We start from the raw sequence: 23001 nt of genomic DNA, 5'->3' as shown, positions 1-23001 counted from the left end.
AAACATTGACATGAGCACAGAGTTAACACAGAAATCGACACAAACATTGACATGAGCACAGAGTTAACACAGAAATCGACACAAACATTGACAGGAGCACAGAGTTAACACAGAAATCGACACAAACATTGACATGAGCACAGAGTTAACACAGAAATCGACACAAACATTGACATGAGCACAGAGTTAACACAGAAATCGACACAAACATTGACATGAGCACAGAGTTAACACAGAAATCGACACAAACATCGACATGAGCACAGAAAACTTTCCCACAGTGGAACCTGTCTATAACTTATTGATTACTTGCTTTCGTTTGCATTAAAAACAAGAAGAGCAAACGCTCGATCGAGTCACTTTCGCAGTTCTGAATATTATATGAGGCATCAGATGGACAGGAAGAAATTGCTATTCACAACACAATGAGTCATGTTCACATAAAATTTGAGCCCGGTCACTTTTATAGTTTCCGAGAAAAGCCCAACGTTAAGTTGTGTGTTGCCGAACAGAAAAGGCTAGTTATCTCCCTTGTTTTTCTGATAACGTTCGTAAAAGGCTACAGATGTAAATACTTTGATGTAAAGAATAATCCTACAAAGTTTCAATCACATCCGATGAACTTTGTCAAAGATATAAAATGTCTAATTTTTCCTTTGACGCTGACCTGTGACCTTGAAAAAGGTCAAAGGTCAACGAAACCATCGTTAAAGTGTAGAGGTCATTGGAGGTCACGACTAAACAAAATATGAGCCCGATCGCTTTGATAGTTTCCGAGAAAAGTCCAACGTTAAGGTGGTGTCTACGGACGACCGGCCGGATGGCCGGCCGGACAGACTAACACTGACCGATTACATAGAGTCACTTTTTCTCAAGTGACTCAAAAATAATTGTGTAAATCTGGCATGACACAGTAAGCCATGTAGTATAAATCTCTGTTGAAAAAGAACCCGTTTTACATTTTGTATTACTTTTTGATCTGAAAAAAACCCTGATCGTTACATTCATCATTTCGTAATAATCTTATAGTTCTTTTTTGTTTGTTTCTTCTCTAGTGTCATGTCCTGTCAAAATAGAACAATTTAACCTGGAGACAGCACGCCAGCACTACTGGCCAGACGACACCAGCCTGGGCACCAAGCTCTACAGACACCTGGAGACAGCACGCCAGCACTGCTGGCCAGACGACACCAGCCTGGGCACCAAGCTCTACAGACACCTGGAGACAGCACGCCAGCACTGCTGGCCAGACGACACCAGCCTGGGCACCAAGCTCTACAGACACCTGGAGACAGCACGCCAGCACTGCTGGCCAGACGACACCAGCCTGGGCACCAAGCTCTACAGACACCTGGAGACAGCACGCCAGCACTGCTGGCCAGACGACACCAGCCTGGGCACCAAGCTCTACAGACACCTGGAGACAGCACGCCAGCACTACTGGCCTGAAGACACCAGCCTGGGCACCAAGCTCTACAGACATGCCCACACCTGGAGACAGCACGCCAGCACAACTGGCCAGACGGCACCAGCCTGGGCACCAAGCTCTACAGACACCTGGAGACAGCACGCCAGCACTACTGGCCAGACGACACCAGCCTGGGCACCAAGCTCTACAGACACCTGGAGACAGCACGCCAGCACTACTGGCCAGACGACACCAGCCTGGGCACCAAGCTCTACAGACACCTGGAGACAGCACGCCAGCACTACTGGCCAGACGACACCAGCCTGGGCACCAAGCTCTACAGACACCTGGAGACAGCACGCCAGCACTGCTGGCCAGACGACACCAGCCTGGGCACCAAGCTCTACAGACACCTGGAGACAGCACGCCAGCACTACTGGCCTGAAGACACCAGCCTGGGCACCAAGCTCTACAGACATGCCCACACCTGGAGACAGCACGCCAGCACTACTGGCCAGACGGCACCAGCCTGGGCACCAAGCTCTACAGACACCTGGAGACAGCACGCCAGCACTACTGGCCAGACGGCACCAGCCTGGGCACCAAGCTCTACAGACACCTGGAGACAGCACGCCAGCACTGCTGGCCAGACGACACCAGCCTGGGCACCAAGCTCTACAGACACCTGGAGACAGCACGCCAGCACTGCTGGCCAGACGACACCAGCCTGGGCACCAAGCTCTACAGACACCTGGAGACAGCACGCCAGCACTACTGGCCTGAAGACACCAGCCTGGGCACCAAGCTCTACAGACATGCCCACACCTGGAGACAGCACGCCAGCACAACTGGCCAGACGGCACCAGCCTGGGCACCAAGCTCTACAGACACCTGGAGACAGCACGCCAGCACTACTGGCCAGACGACACCAGCCTGGGCACCAAGCTCTACAGACACCTGGAGACAGCACGCCAGCACTACTGGCCAGACGACACCAGCCTGGGCACCAAGCTCTACAGACACCTGGAGACAGCACGCCAGCACTACTGGCCAGACGACACCAGCCTGGGCACCAAGCTCTACAGACACCTGGAGACAGCACGCCAGCACTGCTGGCCAGACGACACCAGCCTGGGCACCAAGCTCTACAGACACCTGGAGACAGCACGCCAGCACTACTGGCCTGAAGACACCAGCCTGGGCACCAAGCTCTACAGACATGCCCACACCTGGAGACAGCACGCCAGCACTACTGGCCAGACGGCACCAGCCTGGGCACCAAGCTCTACAGACACCTGGAGACAGCACGCCAGCACTACTGGCCAGACGGCACCAGCCTGGGCACCAAGCTCTACAGACACCTGGAGACAGCACGCCAGCACTACTGGCCAGACGACACCAGCCTGGGCACCAAGCTCTACAGACACCTGGAGACAGCACGCCAGCACTACTGGCCAGAAGACACCAGCCTGGGCACCAAGCTCTGGGGACCCGCTGTCGAACTGCAGAAGACTGCAGACTTCATGGCAGCCATCGACCCGAGAATATGACGGCCATGGATATCGAACGCAGAAGAAGAAGAACAATGTAACACTTTCATGCTAGCAACAAGCACTAAATTCACCTCAGAAGGATCGTGATCCTTGATGATTCTCTCAGCCTCAGCGGTGTACATGTCGGTGGAGAAATTGCCGTTCACGTCCCACAGTGTGTCTTCATTCCGGTGAAAGTCCAGTCCATACATACTTCCCTGCACACAAACACAAAAAGATACATGAACAGATGAATAAATAAATCTTTCTTTCTTTATTTGGTGTTTAACGTCGTTTTCAACCATGAAGGTTATATCGCGACGGGGAAAGGGGGGAGATGGGATAGAGCCACTTGCCAATTGTTTCTTGTTCACAAAAGCACTAATCAAAAATTTGCTCCAGGGGCTTGCAACGTAGTACAATATATGACCTTACTGGGAGAATGCAAGTTTCCAGTACAAAGGACTTAACATTTCTTACATACTGCTTGACTAAAATCTTTACAAAAATTGACTACATTCTATACAAGAAACACTTAAAGATACTGGACTTGTCAAATCCAGGTGCACGGAGCCCCTGGGGCTTTTAGTCATACCTCAGGCATCTATTCCTTTGAATAAATACCAAGTTTCATTGACTTCCATCCAAGGAGTCAAGAACTTCAATTTTTTTACGAATTAATTTTTAACTCGGACCCGCCGGTCCTTGGCCTATTTCTTAATTATTTTTAGATCTGCATCATCTTGATGATCACCACATGCACATAGAATGACACGTCACAAGCAAACTAGGTCACACATAATTGATGAGCTTGTAGGAAAAAATGGAGGCTCATTCAGTCGTATCGAACCAGGGTGATAAGAAAAGAACAAAACGCAAGGGTCCCCGGCCGACTGTACCGGATTCAACCAAGAAGAAACGAAAACGCACTCGTGCACGTAACTATGACACGTCGCGCGTGTATATCGGTGAGGAGCTTGCGCGTTGGAACGAAGTGAAGAATTAATTTGGATTCATCACAAGTCCGCAGTTTGCTCGTCACCTGCTGAACAAGTGGGTATTTTTTCATGCATTTCATGAGATGTTTAGGATGCTATTTATGTTATGTGATGGAAGTGTATATTGGACTTGTTTGTGAAAAGTAAATTGACCAAAGAATTACTGAATTAGGGTGGGAGGGATTTGTTGTGGAGCAGAAATGTATCACCGTGAGTCAGTAAAAGTGCCCGTTGCCCTGACAAACTGTCGATACTTTGCGTTCGGCGTTTGCTTTGATTACTGGGAACTTGCGTAAGCTGCTGTCTTGTTTAGTGTCGTTTAGTCATCATTGCTTGTGGTGTTGGGATTCCCAATTTATAACCTGTAAAAAGGAAAATGTATGCACGAGGTGTTTGACGATTTATTTCGGATAAGCGAACCGTTTCTTTCTGCGGCCATTTGCGTCTGTTATGATACTATTTATAGAACTATGCAAATGAAATATTACAAAACATAGATCTATCGGCGCATTGTGCGATTTCTGCTCTACACTGTGTGTGTGTGTGTGTGCCCCTGTGTTCTATGTGCCCTCGTGTGTGTGTGTGTGTGTGTGCCCCTGTACGTGTTCTATGTGCCCTTGTGTGTGCGTGTGTGTGTGTGTGTGTGTGTGTGTGTGCCCCTGTGTGAATGTGTGTGTGTGTGTGTGTATGTGGCCATGTCTGTGTATCCCTGTGGTTGTGGCTTGTGTTTTTCATGAGTCTTGAACATTATTTATTTATAGGACATTTACTTAATTTTTCTTATTTTGTGAATCAGCATTGAGGCTACAGCAACAATGCCAAGCAGAACACAGGCAGGCGGTACTTCTTTTGATCTCAGCAGGTAGTTGTATGTTTTAAATTATCAATAAAATAAATAGTACAAAAAAAGTCATAATTATATTTATAGTTATGAGATATATGAAGATGGAAGTGTGTTTGTTATTGGTGTAAAAGCCAAACAGTTAGTTGATACTAAATAATATTATGATTTGTAAACGATAACAATTAAGCTCAGGCTGCTGGGCCATAGAATATCATGCCTCACGCCTAACGTATATCACGTATACATCATGTCTTTTTTTGGTAGGACGTTGTGGCAGTTGTAGATTAACAAGCATTGAAATGATGATGGTGACCAGGATGTTCTGAGAAGAGGGTGAGCTTGCTTGTTACATAATTCATATTTTGTATTTTTCCATGTTTAAAAATATGTGTCACTATCTGTGTCTAGATCATCAGAAAATAATGAAGAAAGCTGCGTGAAATAACAAATATTCTGAGAAATGGTTTCACTTAGACTAGAGTTAAAGTATAGTGGTATTGTAGTTGAATTTGCAGGAGAGAACTTTTGATTAGTTAACATTATATGCTGCTTTCAGCGACAAGAAGTTTCATGGATCAAGAGCTGGCAGGACTGTGAAGCAGAAAGAGCTATCTCAGTCTTTCATTGACCCACTAGAGTGAGTTGTTTTTCTTTGATAAATATTGTGTGGGTGTGTTCAAAACACATGCTGTTTGTTGTATACGTATTAAAACAATTTTTTATAAAATAAAGTTGATTAATGTGAATACTGCAAATTTCTGTGTATGATAAAATCCTTTTATGGTTACAAATGGGTATTGGGATTTGTTTCATTTATGATTGATCAGAACAAATATATTCCTTTTCTATTTTCTTGAACTCTGTGTGTCGATCCTGCTTGGCCAAAACTATCTCATTCTCATTGAGTGAATGATAAATTCTTCAAATAAGTTTTTCTGTTTTCTGTCAGGAACTGGTTAATTCTGCAGATTCCAATAAGCAATAAATTGTGCATTGTGTAATTATCTTTCAGGTCATTATTGGAATGTTCAGAAACTGCTTTGACTATTGTAGGTATAGGGGCTCTTTGTGACACATGTACCCATTCATTAATCTTACTTAATTATCTTAGTTTTCCCTCAATCATTAGCTTTCAGCATTTAATTGTTATGGGTAGCAGCTCAAGACAGCTACACTAATGGTAGTACTAATTGAAAAGTGTAGTGGATCTAAGACTAAGAGTTGATAACATATGTTTCCCATGGCTTTACACAATTTGTACTACCTAAAGCAAGTGAGTGCATGTTAGTTTTAAAACACATAGAGAATACCACATGGTTTGCTGTGCTGTACCAGATTGACAGGAGCTGTTTTTTCACATATTGAACTGCGAGCGAAAGTGAGGTGTACAGGTGCTATGGTCGCATGCTTTGCGGAGACTGCAGGCTTGACCCATCTCAGTCTTTGGGGATGGTTACCCGAGACTATTTAAATGTAGTCTCAGCAATGACTCATGGTTTGTCATGTTGATCTTTTAGTTTGGTAACGACTGACTAAATGTTTTATATTGCTTCACGCACCTTATTTTTTTGTTTTTAGAGCCCTAATAGCTTGTGTAATTTTAACTGATATTGTTTTTCTTTGGTTAGCCTCACAATTGAAGTTACAGTTGAGTCTGGAGAGGATCAGGAGGACTAGATGATCCTGATTATGATCCCAACATCACATTGACAGCGATTCTGTAAGAGATTTGTTATTCTGGTGTTACCTGTGATGGTTGGCCCCTGCGATGAGAGGACACCTCCCTTCAAAGGACACCTAATATTGTCCTTTTTCTATTATCTCTACCAGATTATACCTGTAAATGACAGGCCCCCTGCATTGCAGGTACATTTTTGTCCTTTCACCGCAGGTATCACTGTACTTTTTTTTCTACTCCCTTTGGAATATTATGGTGTTAAAATACACAGTCTATAACAGTATTATCACAGAAGGGATGTCGTTTGGGTCGGCCCTTCTGCCAATCGCCGATTTATTTTTATTTTATTCGAAACTTTCATGTCCCTATCGGCCAAATGTCCAAAGAGTATTCGCCTAAATCGGCCAAAGTTTGTCCATTTTTTTGTATTGGTCAGGCTTAATGCCCCTCGGACCATGCACCCATACATACATGCGTGTGTACCTGTGTGTGCATGTGTACACTGTACATGTGTGTGTGTGTGTGCCCTTGGTGTTTGTGGCTCTGTCTGTTAGGCCCTGTGGGTGTTGGTTTGTGTTTTTTTCATGAGGTTTTTAAATGATTATTTTATTGGACATAATAATCAATCAATCAATCAATGAGTCTTATATGAGTCTTATATCGCGCATATTCCGTGGGTACAGTTCTAGGCGCTCTGCAGTGATGCCGTGTGAGATGAAATTTTATACGGCCAGTAGATTGCAGCCATTTCGGCGCATATTTACCTTTCACGGCCTATTATTCCAAGTCACACGGGTATGGTAGACAATTATTAACTGTGCCTAAGCAATTTTGCCAGGAAAGACCCTTTTGTCAATCGTGGGATCTTTAACGTGCACACCCAATGTAGTGTACACGGGGGGAGGTTCGGACACCGAAGAGAGTCTGCACACAAAGTTGACTCTGTGAAATAAATTTCCGCCGAACCTGGGATCGAACTCACGCTGACAGCGGCCAACTGAATACAAATCCAGCGCGCTACCAACTGAGCTATATCCCCGCCAATAATAATATATGCATTGTGTTTTTGAAAGTATTGTACATTTTTTTTAATTGCTCATTTTATTTATGTTTTACATTTTGTGAATCAGCATTGAGGCTACGTTCATACTGCAACTGTGCCAAGCAGAACACAGGCAGGTGGTGCTTCTTCTCTTGATCTAACTTCTATAAGCAGGTAGTTGTATGTTTATATCCAGCAGTTAATAGTACACACAGAATAAAAATCCCCATGCATGGTCTCACATCCACACACAAAATCAGGAATGCATGCAATTTGTTATACATGAAGTGTATTTATTATTTATGAAAAAGCCAAACAAAGTAATAGGTCAGTCAGTTGATAGTTTATATGATCTGTAAACGATGAAAAAAAGACAGTTGCAATCCATCTTATTGTGCAATTGAAGATTGATCGATTCCAAAACAGGTTTATGGGGAAAACGTTGATTGTGAAGTTTCTTTGTTTTCTCGATACAATATGTATGCTGTTTGTTACTTTATGAATATAATCTTGCCTTAAACACAACAATACTTGTTGCCTGTTTACTTGTTTCATAACTATGATAAGTTAGTACAGGTGGAGCAAATTAATGCTGAATTAATTTCATTATCAGACTCGGTGATATTCTCAATGACATTGTACGACTTCTTTCCTAATTTGTATATACATGTACCTTGGATCTATTATGTACATGTACTGTCTGTCAGTGTTATTTTAGGTTCAGTGTACTTAACGATCTAAAAATGATTGACCTGAATAATTTTTAGCCACGGTGGTCAGCCAATATACCTGGGACTTCTGGTATGACAACATCAACACCTGGTGCATTTGCTTATGGACTAAAGGTGCATCCGTCTACTCCTGGAGTATGAGACATATCAGCCGCAGAGCCTGAGAGGTACTTGGTTTAAAGATTTTGCCTTTTTAAAGTTCTCAGAATTCACTCGTGTAGAACTTTATCCCATGGTCAAAAGATGTTATGACAAAATTGCTGTCTCAGTGTGACTGAAACTAAAGAATGCACTTGACTTAATTGAATGCAATATGCAATTATGATAAGAATAAAGAAAGAAATATAAAATATAAAATATCTGTTGCCAAAAAATCACACCTACAGATTTGCCACTTTGTGGACAGGCCTTGCATAAGCTGAAATTGATGTAAACCAAATATGAAGTAATTCGGCGGAAGGCTGTATCAGTAATTAGCATTTTTGTGGGTTGCATTTTGCGGTGTCAACCTGTGCAATACATGCTTTCTTATTTCATATCAGATAAGAACCCCACATTTCTACTTTTCTGTTTTCGAAACGTATACACTACTCGTCATAAGAAAAACTACACAGATGCGTTTGAGGTCAGATCTTTCTGATGAGAGTGTTGATTGTAAAACCAAATATATCACTGAAAAGTTAATTAATTCCCATACCTTGTTCACAAAACAGATTGAGTTTACATGAGGTAGTGTCAATACAGTGGAACCTACAACACAGACACATCTTAAAATCGAATTCGCAAAATCAAGGTTCCCGCGATCAAAAAATCTAAAAAATCAGAACTAAATCGAAACATGTTTAGCATGTCCTTAGACAGTACAATCAAATCTGCATCCAAATCAGTCAGTGTTGTTCACATATCTTGTCTAACAACCGTCAACAACCGTCAACACAGACACATCTTAAAATCGAATTCGCAAAATCAAGGTTCCCGCGATCAAAAAATCTAAAAAATCAGAACTAAATCGAAACATGTTTAGCATGTCCTTAGACAGTACAATCAAATCTGCATCCAAATCAGTCAGTGTTGTTCACATATCTTGTCTAACTAGGACGCTATGGCATGCTGAGCGGTGTAGGCGTCAATCCTCTCGGCAGGCATAAAAGGCAGTTTTTGAAGCCGTTTTAGCGGGTAATGAGACAAAAAAATGGTACATTTGAGTAACTCGCAAAGCATTGCCTTCAAATTTACGAATACGGGGATTTGTGCAAACACATGTCGTAAACTTATACACACGAAATACCAAGTCATTAGAGATACGTATTAGTTCTGCTGTTAGGGGCGGGGATATAGCTCAGTTGGTAGCGCGCTGGATTTGTATTCAGTTGGCCGCTGTCAGCGTGAGTTCGATCCCAGGTTCGGCGGAAATTTATTTCACAGAGTCAACTTTGTGTGCAGACTCTCTTCGGTGTCCGAACCACCCCCTGTGTATACTACATTGGGTGTGCACGTTAAAGATCCCACGATTGACAAAAGGGTCTTTCCTGGCAAAATTGCTTAGGCACAGTTAATAATTGTCTACCATACCCGTGTGACTTGGAATAAGGCCGTGAAAGGTAAATATGCGCCGACATGGCTGCAATCTACTGGCCGTATAAAATTTCATCTCACACGGCATCACTGCAGAGCGCCTAGAACTGTACCCACGGAATATGCGTGATATAAGCCTCATTGATTGATTGATTGATGTTATGCGACATACCAGAAAGAATTTTGATAATAAAGAGGTACCCTGTCCGATTGAACAGAAACAAATTAAAATTAGCATGCATTTAGAAAAATGAAACCTTCAATTTACCTTTAAATTGAAAACAGTTTTAACATTGGCTGTTTACAGCGCACTAAACGCACACACAAATTCTTGAAAAATGCTTTTTCAAGAGCCATTGATCAGTTAAGTGTGTCGGCAGTGAGCGTTGCTAGGCGTAGGCCGACATTTGCGCTCAGCGCTCGGAATGAGTCAACTTCTTAAAAAGTACTTTCGCGTTGAAATCCTCATACCACCCATGTCTGATAAAATATGTACATGAAATGTGAGTATGTGGCGCATCTGTCATTGTTTTTGAAGATTTCAACAAATCATTTTTTTCGATGAGTCAGCAAAAACCTACCGTCAATTTAATTTGTTTCTGACATGACAAATAACAGCAGACCTATTAAATGTCTCAAACAACTTGAAACTCAGTATGCACTTTACGACATGTGTTAGCACAAACATCCGAAAGTTTGAAGGCAATGCCAGGGGTGGGATTTCTTCCCTCGAGACGGATTTTTTTTTATACCTTTTTTTTGTTAATCCCTGGCAGCTGTTGTTTACACTGGGTTCATGTGAGATGTAGTTGTGCCAGGTCAGCCACCTTTCACCATGTCAGAGTGACTAACAGGGGGCAGCAATGTCATGTCATGTCATCCAGGGGAATGTGGCATCATAGTTGCTATTTGTAAACTCGGCTCACCCACATCTTTATATTCTCCTATTGCAGGGATTCACAAACCTTCAGTGCTGTGGAACAGAAAACTTGCATTCCTGATCTATGAACCAGCGGTATTTACCACCTGTAATGATAAAATCATAAGCTACATGTAAAAATTTGAAATACAAGGGAGGTGACTGTTATTTTTTGTGTTTGTCTAATTTTCTTGTTAGCTAGGCGATTTTTCTTTAATGCGGTAAACATTTTTTATATTAAGCATTAATTTACTCCCCCCCACCCCCCCAAAGAAAAAAAAATGGTGTGCTATTTTTGTTGTTAAAGGCACAGTAAGCCTCCCGTAAACCATCACAGAGCTCCCCGAGCGTCTGCATACAGTACAAGCATACTTCCATTTGAACGCTCACCGAACGGGAACATCCTGGATGTTTTCTGTCGAGCGTGAGAAATTTTCAAAGAATTTATTTTCGTGGACTTGGTCCTCTACAAATGGCGCCTCGTTTTGGTGCTGGACGGCTGTTATGAACTTTATTCAACTGATACCGGAAATCACGCCCGGACAGTATTAAGCCTCCCGTAAACCATCACAGATACTGTCAGGCCTTTACACACAGTACAAACACGCTTCCATTTGAACGCTCACCAAACGGGAACATTCTAGGTGCCCTACGTAAAGAGCAAGCAGTTTTTAAAGAATTAATTTTGCAGATTGTCTCGAACACTTTTTGTACCCATCCTGAACTCAGGTCAAAAATTGAGTTACTTCCCTTCGGGTCTGATTCTATCGATGTAAACTGGCGATAGCCGTTAATCGATGATTATTAAAATGTTTTTGGACCAAGGTGCGTTTTTGCGCTAGACCTAACTTTTAAAATCTAAATAATACATTGACAGCTTGTTACACATGTATACATTCTTTAATCATAAAAGAATTATTTTTTCATCAAGACAAGATCAGTACAAACCCGGAAGCAGGGTCACGCAAGGGTCGTAGCAGACGACGGTTTACAGTGCATATCGCCGTTCCTCTCAACAGTCAAAAGCCATCGCTAGAGTTCTTGTGTACCACAGCCGTTTGTTTCGTGCATAAAAACGTGCTATTGTAGATAAGCTCACATCGAGTCCCATTCAAATGACTAACTGACGACTACATTGTGAAAAAGGGAAACTGGATCACACGGGTTCACGATGGCTCAGGGGTAAGATAAACCACGCAAAAATAAATTCTTTGAAAATTGTTCGCTCTTTACGGAGGGCACCTAGGATGTTCTCAATCGGTGAGTGTTTAAATGAAAGGGTGTTTGTACTGTGTGTAAAAGCCTGACCGTATCTGTGATGGTTTACGGGAGGCTTACTGTGCCTTTAAGCCAGGAGAGGCTCAAATAGCACCTCTTGATTTGCTAACATTTATTTTCATCTGGTTAGTTCCAAATACCTTCAAGTTTACAAGAATTTTTAATTTTTTGCAGCTCCAATTTAAAGTTTTTGTTTAACTTTAAGGAGATGCTTCTAAAACTCTTCTTCAAATGTGTACCACTTGTTTTTGTAGACCCCCTAGCAAGAGTGATACAATTAAACACATTCAAGTATAGAGGTTTTTGATTTTATGCATTCATTTGTGACCCTCCACCACGAAATGAGTCGCATGTCACCTCGCGCGGTTCTGCGCTAGGCTTGATATAAGTCCGGAGAGTGTATGGTAACAGTGTGAGGGTCACCTTAGTCACAGGCGTATAACTCAAACAGTTTCCGCTCTTTTCTAAAACGGTTTTCACCACTGGATAGAGCATAACAAACTCTTTAGGAAAATGTAAAAATATGAAATTCATGCAAAGGTGATATGCGACTCATTCCGTGGTGGAGGGTCACATTTATGCATGCAATAATATTTTTTAAACAAACAAAATTGTGTGCTGTTTTCAGAGTCAGAAGAGGCTCAAATAAAGTATTGCATTGCTAAAATTCATTTTCAGCTGGATACTTCCAAATACCTTCAAGTTTACAAGATTTTTTTAAATGTTGTGCATCTCCAATTTTAAGTTTTTGTTTAACTTTAGGCGAGGAGATGCTTCTAAAACCCTTCTTGAAATGTGTATACAACTTGTTTTTGTAGACCCCCTAGCAAGAGTGGTGCAACCAAACACCAAATTCAAGTATAGAAGTTTTTGATTTTGTGCATTCTTAAACATCCTCCCCCCCCCCCCCCCCCCCCCCCATTTAATTTTTGTGGTAGCTGTTTTCAGTTTTAAACCTGGGAGAGGCTCTAATAGAATACTAATAGCCCCTCTTGAATTACTAAAATTCATTTTCAGCTGGTCAGTTACAAATATATATTATGCATCTCTAAAAAAAACTTGTTTGTTATAAGATTTAGTCAGGAGAGGCTGCACCTAAACCCTCCCTATTCTTCTTCTTCTTCTGCGTTCGTGGGCTGAAACTCCCACGTACACTCGTGTTTTTTGCACGAGTGGAATTTTACGTGTATGGCCGTTTTTACCCCGCCATTAAGGCAGCCATACGCCGCTTTCGGAGGAAGCATGCTGGATATTTTCGTGTTTCTATAACCCACCGAACTCTGACATGGATTACAGGATCTTTTCCGTGCGCACTTGGTCTTGTGCTTGCGTGTACACACGAAGGGGGATAAGCCACTAGCAGGTCTGCACATAAGTTGACCTGGGAGATCGGAAAAATCTCCACACTTAACCCACCAGGCGGCCGCGACCGGGATTCGAACCCTCGACCTTCCGATTAAGAGGCCGACGTCTTACCACCCCGCCACAGCGCCAGTCCAAACCCTCCCTATAAAGTATAATGCTAAAATTTATTTTCGGCTGGGGGGCACTAGCTGCCACCCTAGACCCCCCAACAAGGGCGCTGCCCCTGCACCCCGCTGGAGCCTTAGCGGCCCCTGGACCCCGGCCTTCCAAAATGTTTAGTCCTGGCAATATGTTGGGCTCCCACCCATGCTGAATGGGTTTGTGAGTTACTCAGATGTATCATTTTTTTGGTCTCATTACCCGCTTAAACAGCTCCAAAAACTGCCTTTTATGCCTGCCGAGAGGATAGACACCTACACCGCTTAAGCATGCCATAGCGTCCATGTTAGACAAGATATGTGAACAACACTGACAATGACTGATTTAGATGCAGATTTGATTGTTCTATTTGAAAGGGGGGGGGGGGGGGGGGGTGCACTAATTTGAGTTCATTTACTGGATTCATGGCCCATGTTGTGATGGGTTCTGTTGTTGCACTTATGTCCGTCTGGTCTGAAGGCATACTCTCCTAGCCTTCACCAGATCATGTGTTGGACTACACAGTCCGGATGATGTGGGTCGTGTATGACCCATACCTTCCAAATAAGGAGTCAACGTAAAAAGCTTGGGTCGTACATGATCCACGCAATCCGAATGGGGATAAACGTTTTGCCGCCTCTTTGCAGAGTATGCATCGTACACGACCCACGCCATGAAATTCCTTACGAAGTTCCAAATGGGTCGTCTTCGACGAGTCAGCAAAACCCCACCGTCAATTAAAGCTATGTGCCAAGGATAGAACTGTTTTCACGAGAAGGAATGTGCCTTTAATCTCTTTTGCAGCACAGAGCTAATATTCCTCAGCACACAGCCTCTTGGTTTTCCAACCTTTTCTTTGTATTTGTGTCCTTTGTTGCCACACACGTTTTGGGTCTTGAACCTTCTCTGAAGATGTGTTGACATCAGCAGCCGATGGCCCAAATTCGGGTGATCCGCCTAGTATAGGGTCGTCATCCAAAACTGGTTCTTGGTTAAGGTTGTTCAGGGTCGTGTTGGGAAGGGCCCAGAGGCTCCGTGCCCACCCCCCCCCCCCCCCCCCGCCCCCCTTTTTGACTCACATGCGAAGCAAAAGTGAGTCTATGTACTCACCCGAGTCGTCCGTCCGTCCGTCCGTCCGGAAAACTTTAACGTTGGATATTTCTTGGACACTATTCAGTCTATCAGTACCAAATTTGGCAAGATGGTGTATGATGACAAGGCCCCAAAAAACATACATAGCATCTTGACCTTGCTTCAAGGTCAAGGTCGCAGGGGCCATAAATGTTGCCTAAAAAACAGCTATTTTTCACATTTTTCCCATTTTCTCTGAAGTTTTTGAGATTCAATACCTCACCTATATATGATATATAGGGCAAAGTAAGCCCCATCTTTTGATACCAGTGTGGTTTACCTTGCTTCAAGGTCAAGGTCACAGGAGCTCTTCAAAGTTGGATTGTATACATATTTTGAAGTGACCTTGACCCTGAACTATGGAAGATAACTGTTTCAAACTTAAAAATTATGTGGGGCACATGTTATGCTTTCATCATGAGACACATTTGGTCACATATGATCAAGGTCAAGGTCACTTTGACCCTTATGAAATGTGACCAAAATAAGGTAGTGAACCACTAAAAGTGACCATATCTCATGGTAGAAAGAGCCAATAAGCACCATTGTACTTCCTATGTCTTGAATTAACAGCTTTGTGTTGCATGACCTTGGATGACCTTGACCTTGGGTCAAGGTCACATGTATTTTGGTAGGAAAAATGTGTAAAGTATGTGAGTCGTATGGGCTTTGCCCTTCTTGTTTGTTTTCATGGTCGTTGTGCAGGTAATCCAGATCAACTTTGAGAACTTATCTTCTTTGTTGTCAAATGTGTCATCCTGAAACATACATAGAGGAACATGTTTAAACGATTTCAAAAACAATGTAAACATGCAAATAAACTTGTCTGTGTGTGTGTGTGTGTGTGTGTGTGTGTGTGTGTGTGTGTTTTGCAGGTGCTTCGCACACACAGGCCGAAGTGGAAGTCATTACAGAAGACTTGTGGCTGTTTCCTAACTGCGTGTGTGTCGACCCGTGACACTTTGAGCTTCAAGAACAGTTGATCAAATTTGTGTTTGTTTTGTTTTTTTAACATGTTTTTACTTCTTTTACTTTCATATATATATAGTATTACAATAACATCAAACACAAAAGACTGTGTTGAATGTATCTTTAAAAAAAAATAGAATAAAGAAAAAAAAGAAAGCACAGTAAACAGTCACACAGCCCATTTCAAATTTATATAAAAAGAATACTATACATCTCTTTTCTTATTAATTATGTAATATTATATTTCTAAAGTCTATTTGCTTTTTTATTCCGCTATTTTTCTTGCTATCATTGACGCTCATTATCTTTGTGTGATGTTTGACATGGATGTGAATTTAAGGAACAGTGATACAAACGTTCAACATTCACACCTAATAAATCAAAATACACTGAACATTCCCCCTGCCAGATATCTTCCAGACTTGCACAATGCAACTGTTCATGTGGTTGTTGGTAATGAGTTTTTTCCCCACAACCAAGTGAGTGAGTGTGATTGCATTACAGGGGCGGACGAGGGGGGGGTTTCTGGGGTTTCCGGAAACCCCCCCCCAGCCACAAAAAAAAAAAAAAAATTGTGGTTTTTTTGGGTATTAATCAGTGACAAAATCTGCTGCCTAAAACTGGTAATGATCATCCTCAGAATGCACCAGATTGCACCATTTTGCATCCTTTTTTTCAAAATTTTCCGGGGGGGCATGCCCCCGGACCCCCCTAGCAAGCTAGGCGCTTCGCGCCGTCGGCTCGGCGCAAAGCGCCGAGCAAAGACATATTCCACTAAAAAAATTTGGAAACCCCCCCCCACAAATGAACTGATCCGCCCCTGCATTATGCCTAATGGGTGGCGATGCCCACCTGGTCACAATGGTACAAACGGAACACATGGTTCAAACCACAGCTCCAGACGGAATGATGATGGACTGAAAAGGTTTTACACATACCTTGTTTACATGGTGTACAGTAAGCTCACTTGATTTTAAATGTCTGGTATATGTATCATACCTCCCCCCCCCCCCTCCCCCCCAACACACACACCCAAGGCCAAAGCATACATCAATCTCCACTCCCACCAATATTGATCTATTTTTATTGTTAGATCTGTAAATTGAACAGGTTTTTGAAGCTACAGCATACAGGCTGGTGTCAAGCTTACCCGATTTGTGGCTGAAGGTTGTTTCTTGATGACACTGACAGGCAGAAGAATTAAATGCTCTTGCAAGTACTTTCACTTTGGAGTGTACTGTAGATGTCATCTGTCCCTGTCAAGTCCCTTATTACGAAGGATTGTTGTTTGTCTTGATGGCATTAACTGGAGGAAATAAAAGCAGCAAAGCAAAATTAGTATTTCATTTGTCATCTCTCTCCCTCTTTCTCTGTGCATGCGTATGGCTGTGTGTGTGTGTGTGTGTGTGTGTGTGTGACGGTATGTGCGTGTGTGTGTCTCACAGTATGCATGTGCGGGTCACAGTGTGTGTGCGTGTGCGGTTTTTTTGGTTGGCAATGAGTGCGTGTGTGTGTTATTGTTTGGTAATTTCAAGGCAAGATAGCCTTCTTATGAGAATACCCCAGTGACTGAGTCAGCCACTATTTGCTTTGTGTTCGTGACTAAGCTAAATTTGATTTAAACCAAGAGCATAAAGACTGAATGCTACAGTCATGAAAAATGATCGTTGCTGCTGCGTTTTGTTTTTCTCTATCATTTCAACTACGCAATTTACGGTAGGGTAATCAACACATCACTAGACTCTGAAACTGACAGCATTTTCCCAAACAGATGACACATTGATTACAGTATGATAGACTGAAGTTGTCAGATAATTTTACACTGTAAAACTAAAAGAGGCAATGTGCCAAGAGGTCGATACATGTTTTGAACGTAGAACTAGAGTTCGGCTAAGGCAGATTTGAGACAGGAACAGGAGAGAAATGTAGATCTACATACTTGCCTTCAAGACAAAAGCGTACAGCAAGGAAAGCAGAGAGACAGAGACAGACAAACCATCTTTGATACAGACCTTACAATACATGAATGCAAACAAATCTAGATCCAGACGCTTACCTTTCATTTCACCCCACGTCTGCTGCATGGACAGTACAAACAGGTCCCGATGTTGCTGGTTTGTGTAGTTTTTACTTCCATGGTTCCATAGATTCCAACTCCTCGCCAAGATTCAGGTTGATGAAATATTTCGGTTCCGAATCGGCAAGTTTTGATGCTGAACTGACCGCCATTTGATGATTTGTAAAGTGGGTGTCGACTGAAGTGCGCTCAGGGGCTGGAACTGGAAGTTCCTTGCGATCCGTTTGGAATAGATCCTGCTGTATTTCAAACGGATGGGCCGAGACGGGTGCTATCAAGCTTGTGAGACGTACGGTTCGCATGCTACACGGTCGGTTTGTGGTCAGTTTCGGGCGGTCCGTCTCAAACGTACTGGCGAATCTGATCGTGTATCTTGGCATCAATGATCAAAGCAGACGACGCTTACGTCACGAATCTGTGCGTACACCACGTAATAACTAGGTTAATTTATGCACTCGCGTGAACAAGAAACTGTCGAGCTTCACAGATGTCGTCGTTGGGTAGTTTTGGGTTTGTTTTACTACCATAGGTGGATTTTTGAACTGTAAATGCACTCAGCTGCAACGAAAACGCAAAACGAAGGCTGTGAGCTGCACTGTGCCTTTAAGGGTAAAAGGAGAAACAGAATCCGTTAGTCGCCTCTTACGACATGATGGGGAGCATCGGGTAAATTATTCCCCCTAACCCGCGGGGGGTGAATAAATAAATGAAAATATTGATTTAATAAATGAATGAATAAAGAAAGAAAGAAGTCCATACATACATACATACATACATACTGTATATTAATTGATAAATAAATAAATTAATAAAGATGAAATATTAAAACAAAGAGACAATAAATTTCCAGCAAATCACAAAACTTTTGAGATACGTATCATTAATTTCATTTGAATAAAAAAAAATCTAAAATTATACTCATTATAAAACAACAAGTGAAATGTTCAGTTGAAAGTCCTCTCATTACCAGCGCCTAATAGTACAGACGCAACTTCCTTCCCAAAAGAAATGACACAACATCTGAATAAAATAGAAGCTCCCTGCATAATCAAGGTAATAACCTCCCCTGTCACTGACCTCGTTGGCTTCGTGGTCAAAGTAGTCCTCGTGTCCAGTGTAGTAACCCAAGAAACTCTCGAAGCCTCGTCTGGTCGGCAGGTAAGCTTCTGTGAAGAATCCTAGATGCCACTGTAAACAACAAAACAAAACGCAAAATACAGAAAAAATCCCATTTGGGGAGTTACAGATTAATCCTCTTTTTGTTTCCTTGGTAGATGAAACTATGATCCAAGAAAATGAAATAAAATGTCCCATGTCTTCGTCAGTCCCTGCTGAACTGTGTGTGTGTGTGTGTCTCTCCCTTTGTGTGGGTAATGCTAAATATTAGGCACAAAAAAAATAGGTCTGTTTACGGTAACCCGACCGACCCTATTTTTTTCGCGCGACCCTGGACTTTTTTTGGCATTTGGGGAAAAAAAAAAAAAAAAAAAAAAAATCGGTTTTTTTGCAAAATAACATAAAAATATGGTTTTTTGGAAAAAAAAAAAAAAAAAAAAAAAATCGACCTACCGACCCTATTTTTTTGGCCTATGTTACCGTAAACAGACCTTTTTTTGGGGGGGCTTTACCTTCCGACTTTATTCTTATGATAGACGATTTTGGTGAATAGCTCTGCCAAGCTTGCCTCAGTGTTTCTATGAGAAACAAGGAAAAGCAACCCTTCCACAACCTATAAAAACCTGATCCAGTTATTTCCGGAATTCGTCCGTTTTATGTAGACAAGACTGAAGTGTGTTTTATGTAGACAAGACTGAAGTGTGTTTTATGTAGACAAGACTGAAGTGTGTTTTATGTAGACAAGACTGAAGTGTGTTTTATGTAGACAAGACTGAAGTATGTGAGAAGTTTATTGCCTCAAAATATCAAGATATTGTAAATTTATTTATTTATTTATTTTTTTTTTTAATTGTAAATTTTAATAAAATTAATAAAAAATGTCACCTTTCCAACAATGTGTCGCCTGTAGCCGAGGGTTTCCAGGTGTTGCGGCATGATTGTTTCGTTGAGCGGAAGTCCATACGGCGTGGACCCTCCGATAACCCCCACCTGCATACCTGTACATCACACTCACACTTTATACATGCTACATGTATATAAATCTACATCACAAACATAAACACACATGTGACATACTCACATAAGCACACGCTCACTCACATACACCCACACACATTCACACACACACAAACAAGCATACACACACAAGCACACACACACTCACTCACACTCACACAACACAAGCTTAGTTTACATACACCACATAAAGACTGTCCTTCCACACAGGTGTAATCATACTTACCCGAGTCATACGTCCTGTTCTCGATGAACGCTCAATTGTGGAGTTACCAGCAAAATGTGACTATTTACCTGTGTCACAGTATAGGGTGCCTGCCTGTCATGAGACAGGTGTTTACCTGTGTGTGGGAGAACAGATGGGAGACAGGTGTTTATCTGTGTGTGTGGGAGAACAGATGGGAGACAGGTGTTTACCTGTGTGTGGGAGAACAGATGAGAGACAGGTGTTTACCTGTGTGTGGGAGAACAGATGGGAGACAGGTGTTTACCTGTGTGTGGGAGAACAGATGAGAGACAGGTGTTTACCTGTGTGTGGGAGAACAGATGGGAGACAGGTGTTTACCTGTGTGTGGGAGAACAGATGAGAGACAGGTGTTTACCTGTGTGTGGGAGAACAGATGAGAGACAGGTGTTTACCTGTGTGTGGGAGAACAGATGGGAGACAGGTGTTTACCTGTGTGTGGGAGAACAGATGGGAGACAGGTGTTTACCTGTGTGTGGGAGAACAGATGGGAGACAGGTGTTTACCTGTGTGTGGGAGAACAGATGGGAGACAGGTGTTTACCTGTGTGTGGGAGAACAGATGGGAGACAGGTGTTTACCTGTGTGTGGGAGAACAGATGGGAGACAGGTGTTTACCTGTGTGTGGGAGAACAGATGGGAGACAGGTGTTTACCTGTGTGTGGGAGAACAGATGGGAGACAGGTGTTTACCTGTGTGTATAGGGTGTGGGAGAACAGGTGTTTACCTGTGTGTATGGGGTGCCTCCCTGTCATAATGGCGCTGCGTGTGGGGGAACAGATGGGCGACACGTAATATTTGTTGAGGATGATTCCACTGTACGCCAGGGCGTCAATGTTGGGTGTGGAAATTTCTGACCCATGGAATCCGACATCGCCCCAACCCTGGACATTTAAAAAATATAATGTATAGTCTGCATACTGCTTGGCACACACAAATTCATATGTGCACAAACACACACACGCATACGCACACACACACACACACACACACACACAGAGGATGAGGAATATGCATAACCACACACACACAATTGTCGGTGCCTTGACTGTCTTATTTGGCATTGCACTTTACAAATACATATGCAATCTTTAACTCAGAATAATCCTTGTACATTTTTTTGTGTACTAATGCAATATTGTAGGAAAGGTTTGTCCTTGCATTTGCATCCATTTGGTTCCTTGCTGGTGACCACGTCAGAAGAAACTCTCAAACCCTCTCCTGTTATCCTTGTGTTGATATCTACAGCTATTAGACATCCATATCATTAGGTAGCAGACACATAGCATCCTCGTGGTGATATCTACAGCTAGTACACATCCATATCATTAGGTAGCAGACACATAGCATCCGGGCTCATCTCAACACTTTCCTCCAAAGACAGAAACAAGCCAGACAGGAAGACAAGACTACAGAGAAACACTGGCCCTCTTTCACGACATCGTGTTTTTTTGTTGGTGCTTTTTTCTGCAGATGTCCTGTTCACAATATCTGCAACTTCAACTCCACTTTGCACTCCCTTCTTTTTAAGACACAATTTTCTCAGATTTCTGCCAAGGGGGGGGGGGGGGGGGGGGTGAGGGGGATATATTTCTCTTACCAAATCATCAGCGATAATAAAGACAATGTGTGGATGAGAAGAGGCGGCCATGGCAACACCTGTTGCCGAGACAACCAGCAGCACCAGCCTTACGACGCAATCCATTCTGAAACATGCAAGGGACAGTCTGTGAACCTCTGTCATACTGATCACAGTAGCTACGCTAACAACAACTATAACTACAAAGTCAACATCAGTAATAACAATAGGAATACATCAAGAACTTACAGTTTTTGAGTTGAACTTGAAGCAAAATATATATGTTTGGGCATGTAAAATATTGCAGATAATATATCATATTCTAATGTCTCGACATGTATTTCTCTCTCTCTCTCGACTGTATACAGAGATAAGAACAGCCTCGCTTTCACCTAGATCCTGCCTAAAAACAATGTTCAGACCTCATGTTCAGACTCGGCGTAATGATTCCGAAAGGACTACTTTTTAGCGGTCAAGTTCAGTCGTCCGCATACTCGAAAGTGAAAAAAAGATGAAACGTTTTGCTACAGTATCGGAGGATGAACTGTCGAAGAAGAAAAAGAATCGCGTGCCAAACACTACGCAGAAGACCATCCGAGTTGTCCAGAAGTTCTGAAACACGTCACGTTCCAAATCAAAAGACGACATTCTATTCTCTTACGTCACTATTCTTGGTTTACGGTACCATTCGGCGGCTTTGCTATGAGTATGCCATAGTCTTGGTTGGCCGAGACCTTGGGGTGGAATGCGAGTGATTAGGTTTGTTTATTTTGCTCGGAGAAGTGGTCCGTGTTCAAGCAAGTTGCTTTCTTTTTTGAAAACAAAAACCCTGAAGCCCGTCCTTAATTGAGCCCGTAGTCGACTACACGAAGCTTCGCGAAGTCTTTATACCAAAAACCCGCAGCTACGGCGTGGTACTTTGACCCCAACATCGCTTCTCAAGTTTTGACATGCGAAGCTTCGCCGTAGCTCGCAACGAAGTTGGTTTTTTTTGTAAGAAGAGTGCTTTTCGATTCAAGATGGATGACGAAATCAGACTCAATACCATAGTGAAGAATGCATTTATCGACTTTGGTTGACCCAAAGTACAAGAACTAACCTCCTACCTGTATTATTTCATACTGCGATGCATTGACATGTCGAATGAAACTCGAAATCCCAGCGCTCACGCCAACTGGTCCCGGCCATGCTCAGTCAACGAAATAGAACGCATACAATTACCTTACGTCATCATCAAGTACGTAAAGTACAATTTGTGACGTAAAGTACTCAGAAAGAAGCACACCACGCGCTGGTCGAGACTACGCGCATTTGAGACGCCAAGACATGAAAAGATAACTCTCTTTTCCGCCATAGTGCCT

General features: G+C 42.6%; 1 protein-coding gene across 1 annotated transcript in view; it reads right to left on the bottom strand.

Annotated features, from left to right (window-relative positions):
* Positions 1–23001, bottom strand: part of LOC138947854 (arylsulfatase B-like) — a 28805-nt gene that overhangs the window by 4410 nt on the left and 1394 nt on the right. The window contains exons 2-6 of the mRNA XM_070319415.1: positions 21662–21767; positions 20789–20945; positions 19687–19799; positions 18763–18873; positions 3033–3158 (exon numbers count right to left, since the gene is read on the bottom strand). Coding sequence (XP_070175516.1) covers positions 3033–3158; positions 18763–18873; positions 19687–19799; positions 20789–20945; positions 21662–21766 — 612 coding nt within the window. The 5' untranslated portion in view covers position 21767. The remainder of the gene's footprint in view (positions 1–3032; positions 3159–18762; positions 18874–19686; positions 19800–20788; positions 20946–21661; positions 21768–23001) is intronic.

The sequence above is a fragment of the Littorina saxatilis genome, linkage group LG14 (genome assembly GCF_037325665.1).
Source record: "Littorina saxatilis isolate snail1 linkage group LG14, US_GU_Lsax_2.0, whole genome shotgun sequence".
In the NCBI taxonomy this organism is placed as follows: domain Eukaryota; kingdom Metazoa; phylum Mollusca; class Gastropoda; order Littorinimorpha; family Littorinidae; genus Littorina; species Littorina saxatilis.
Note: the sequence above shows the minus strand (reverse complement) of the source record. Positions and strands in the feature narration are given on the sequence as shown.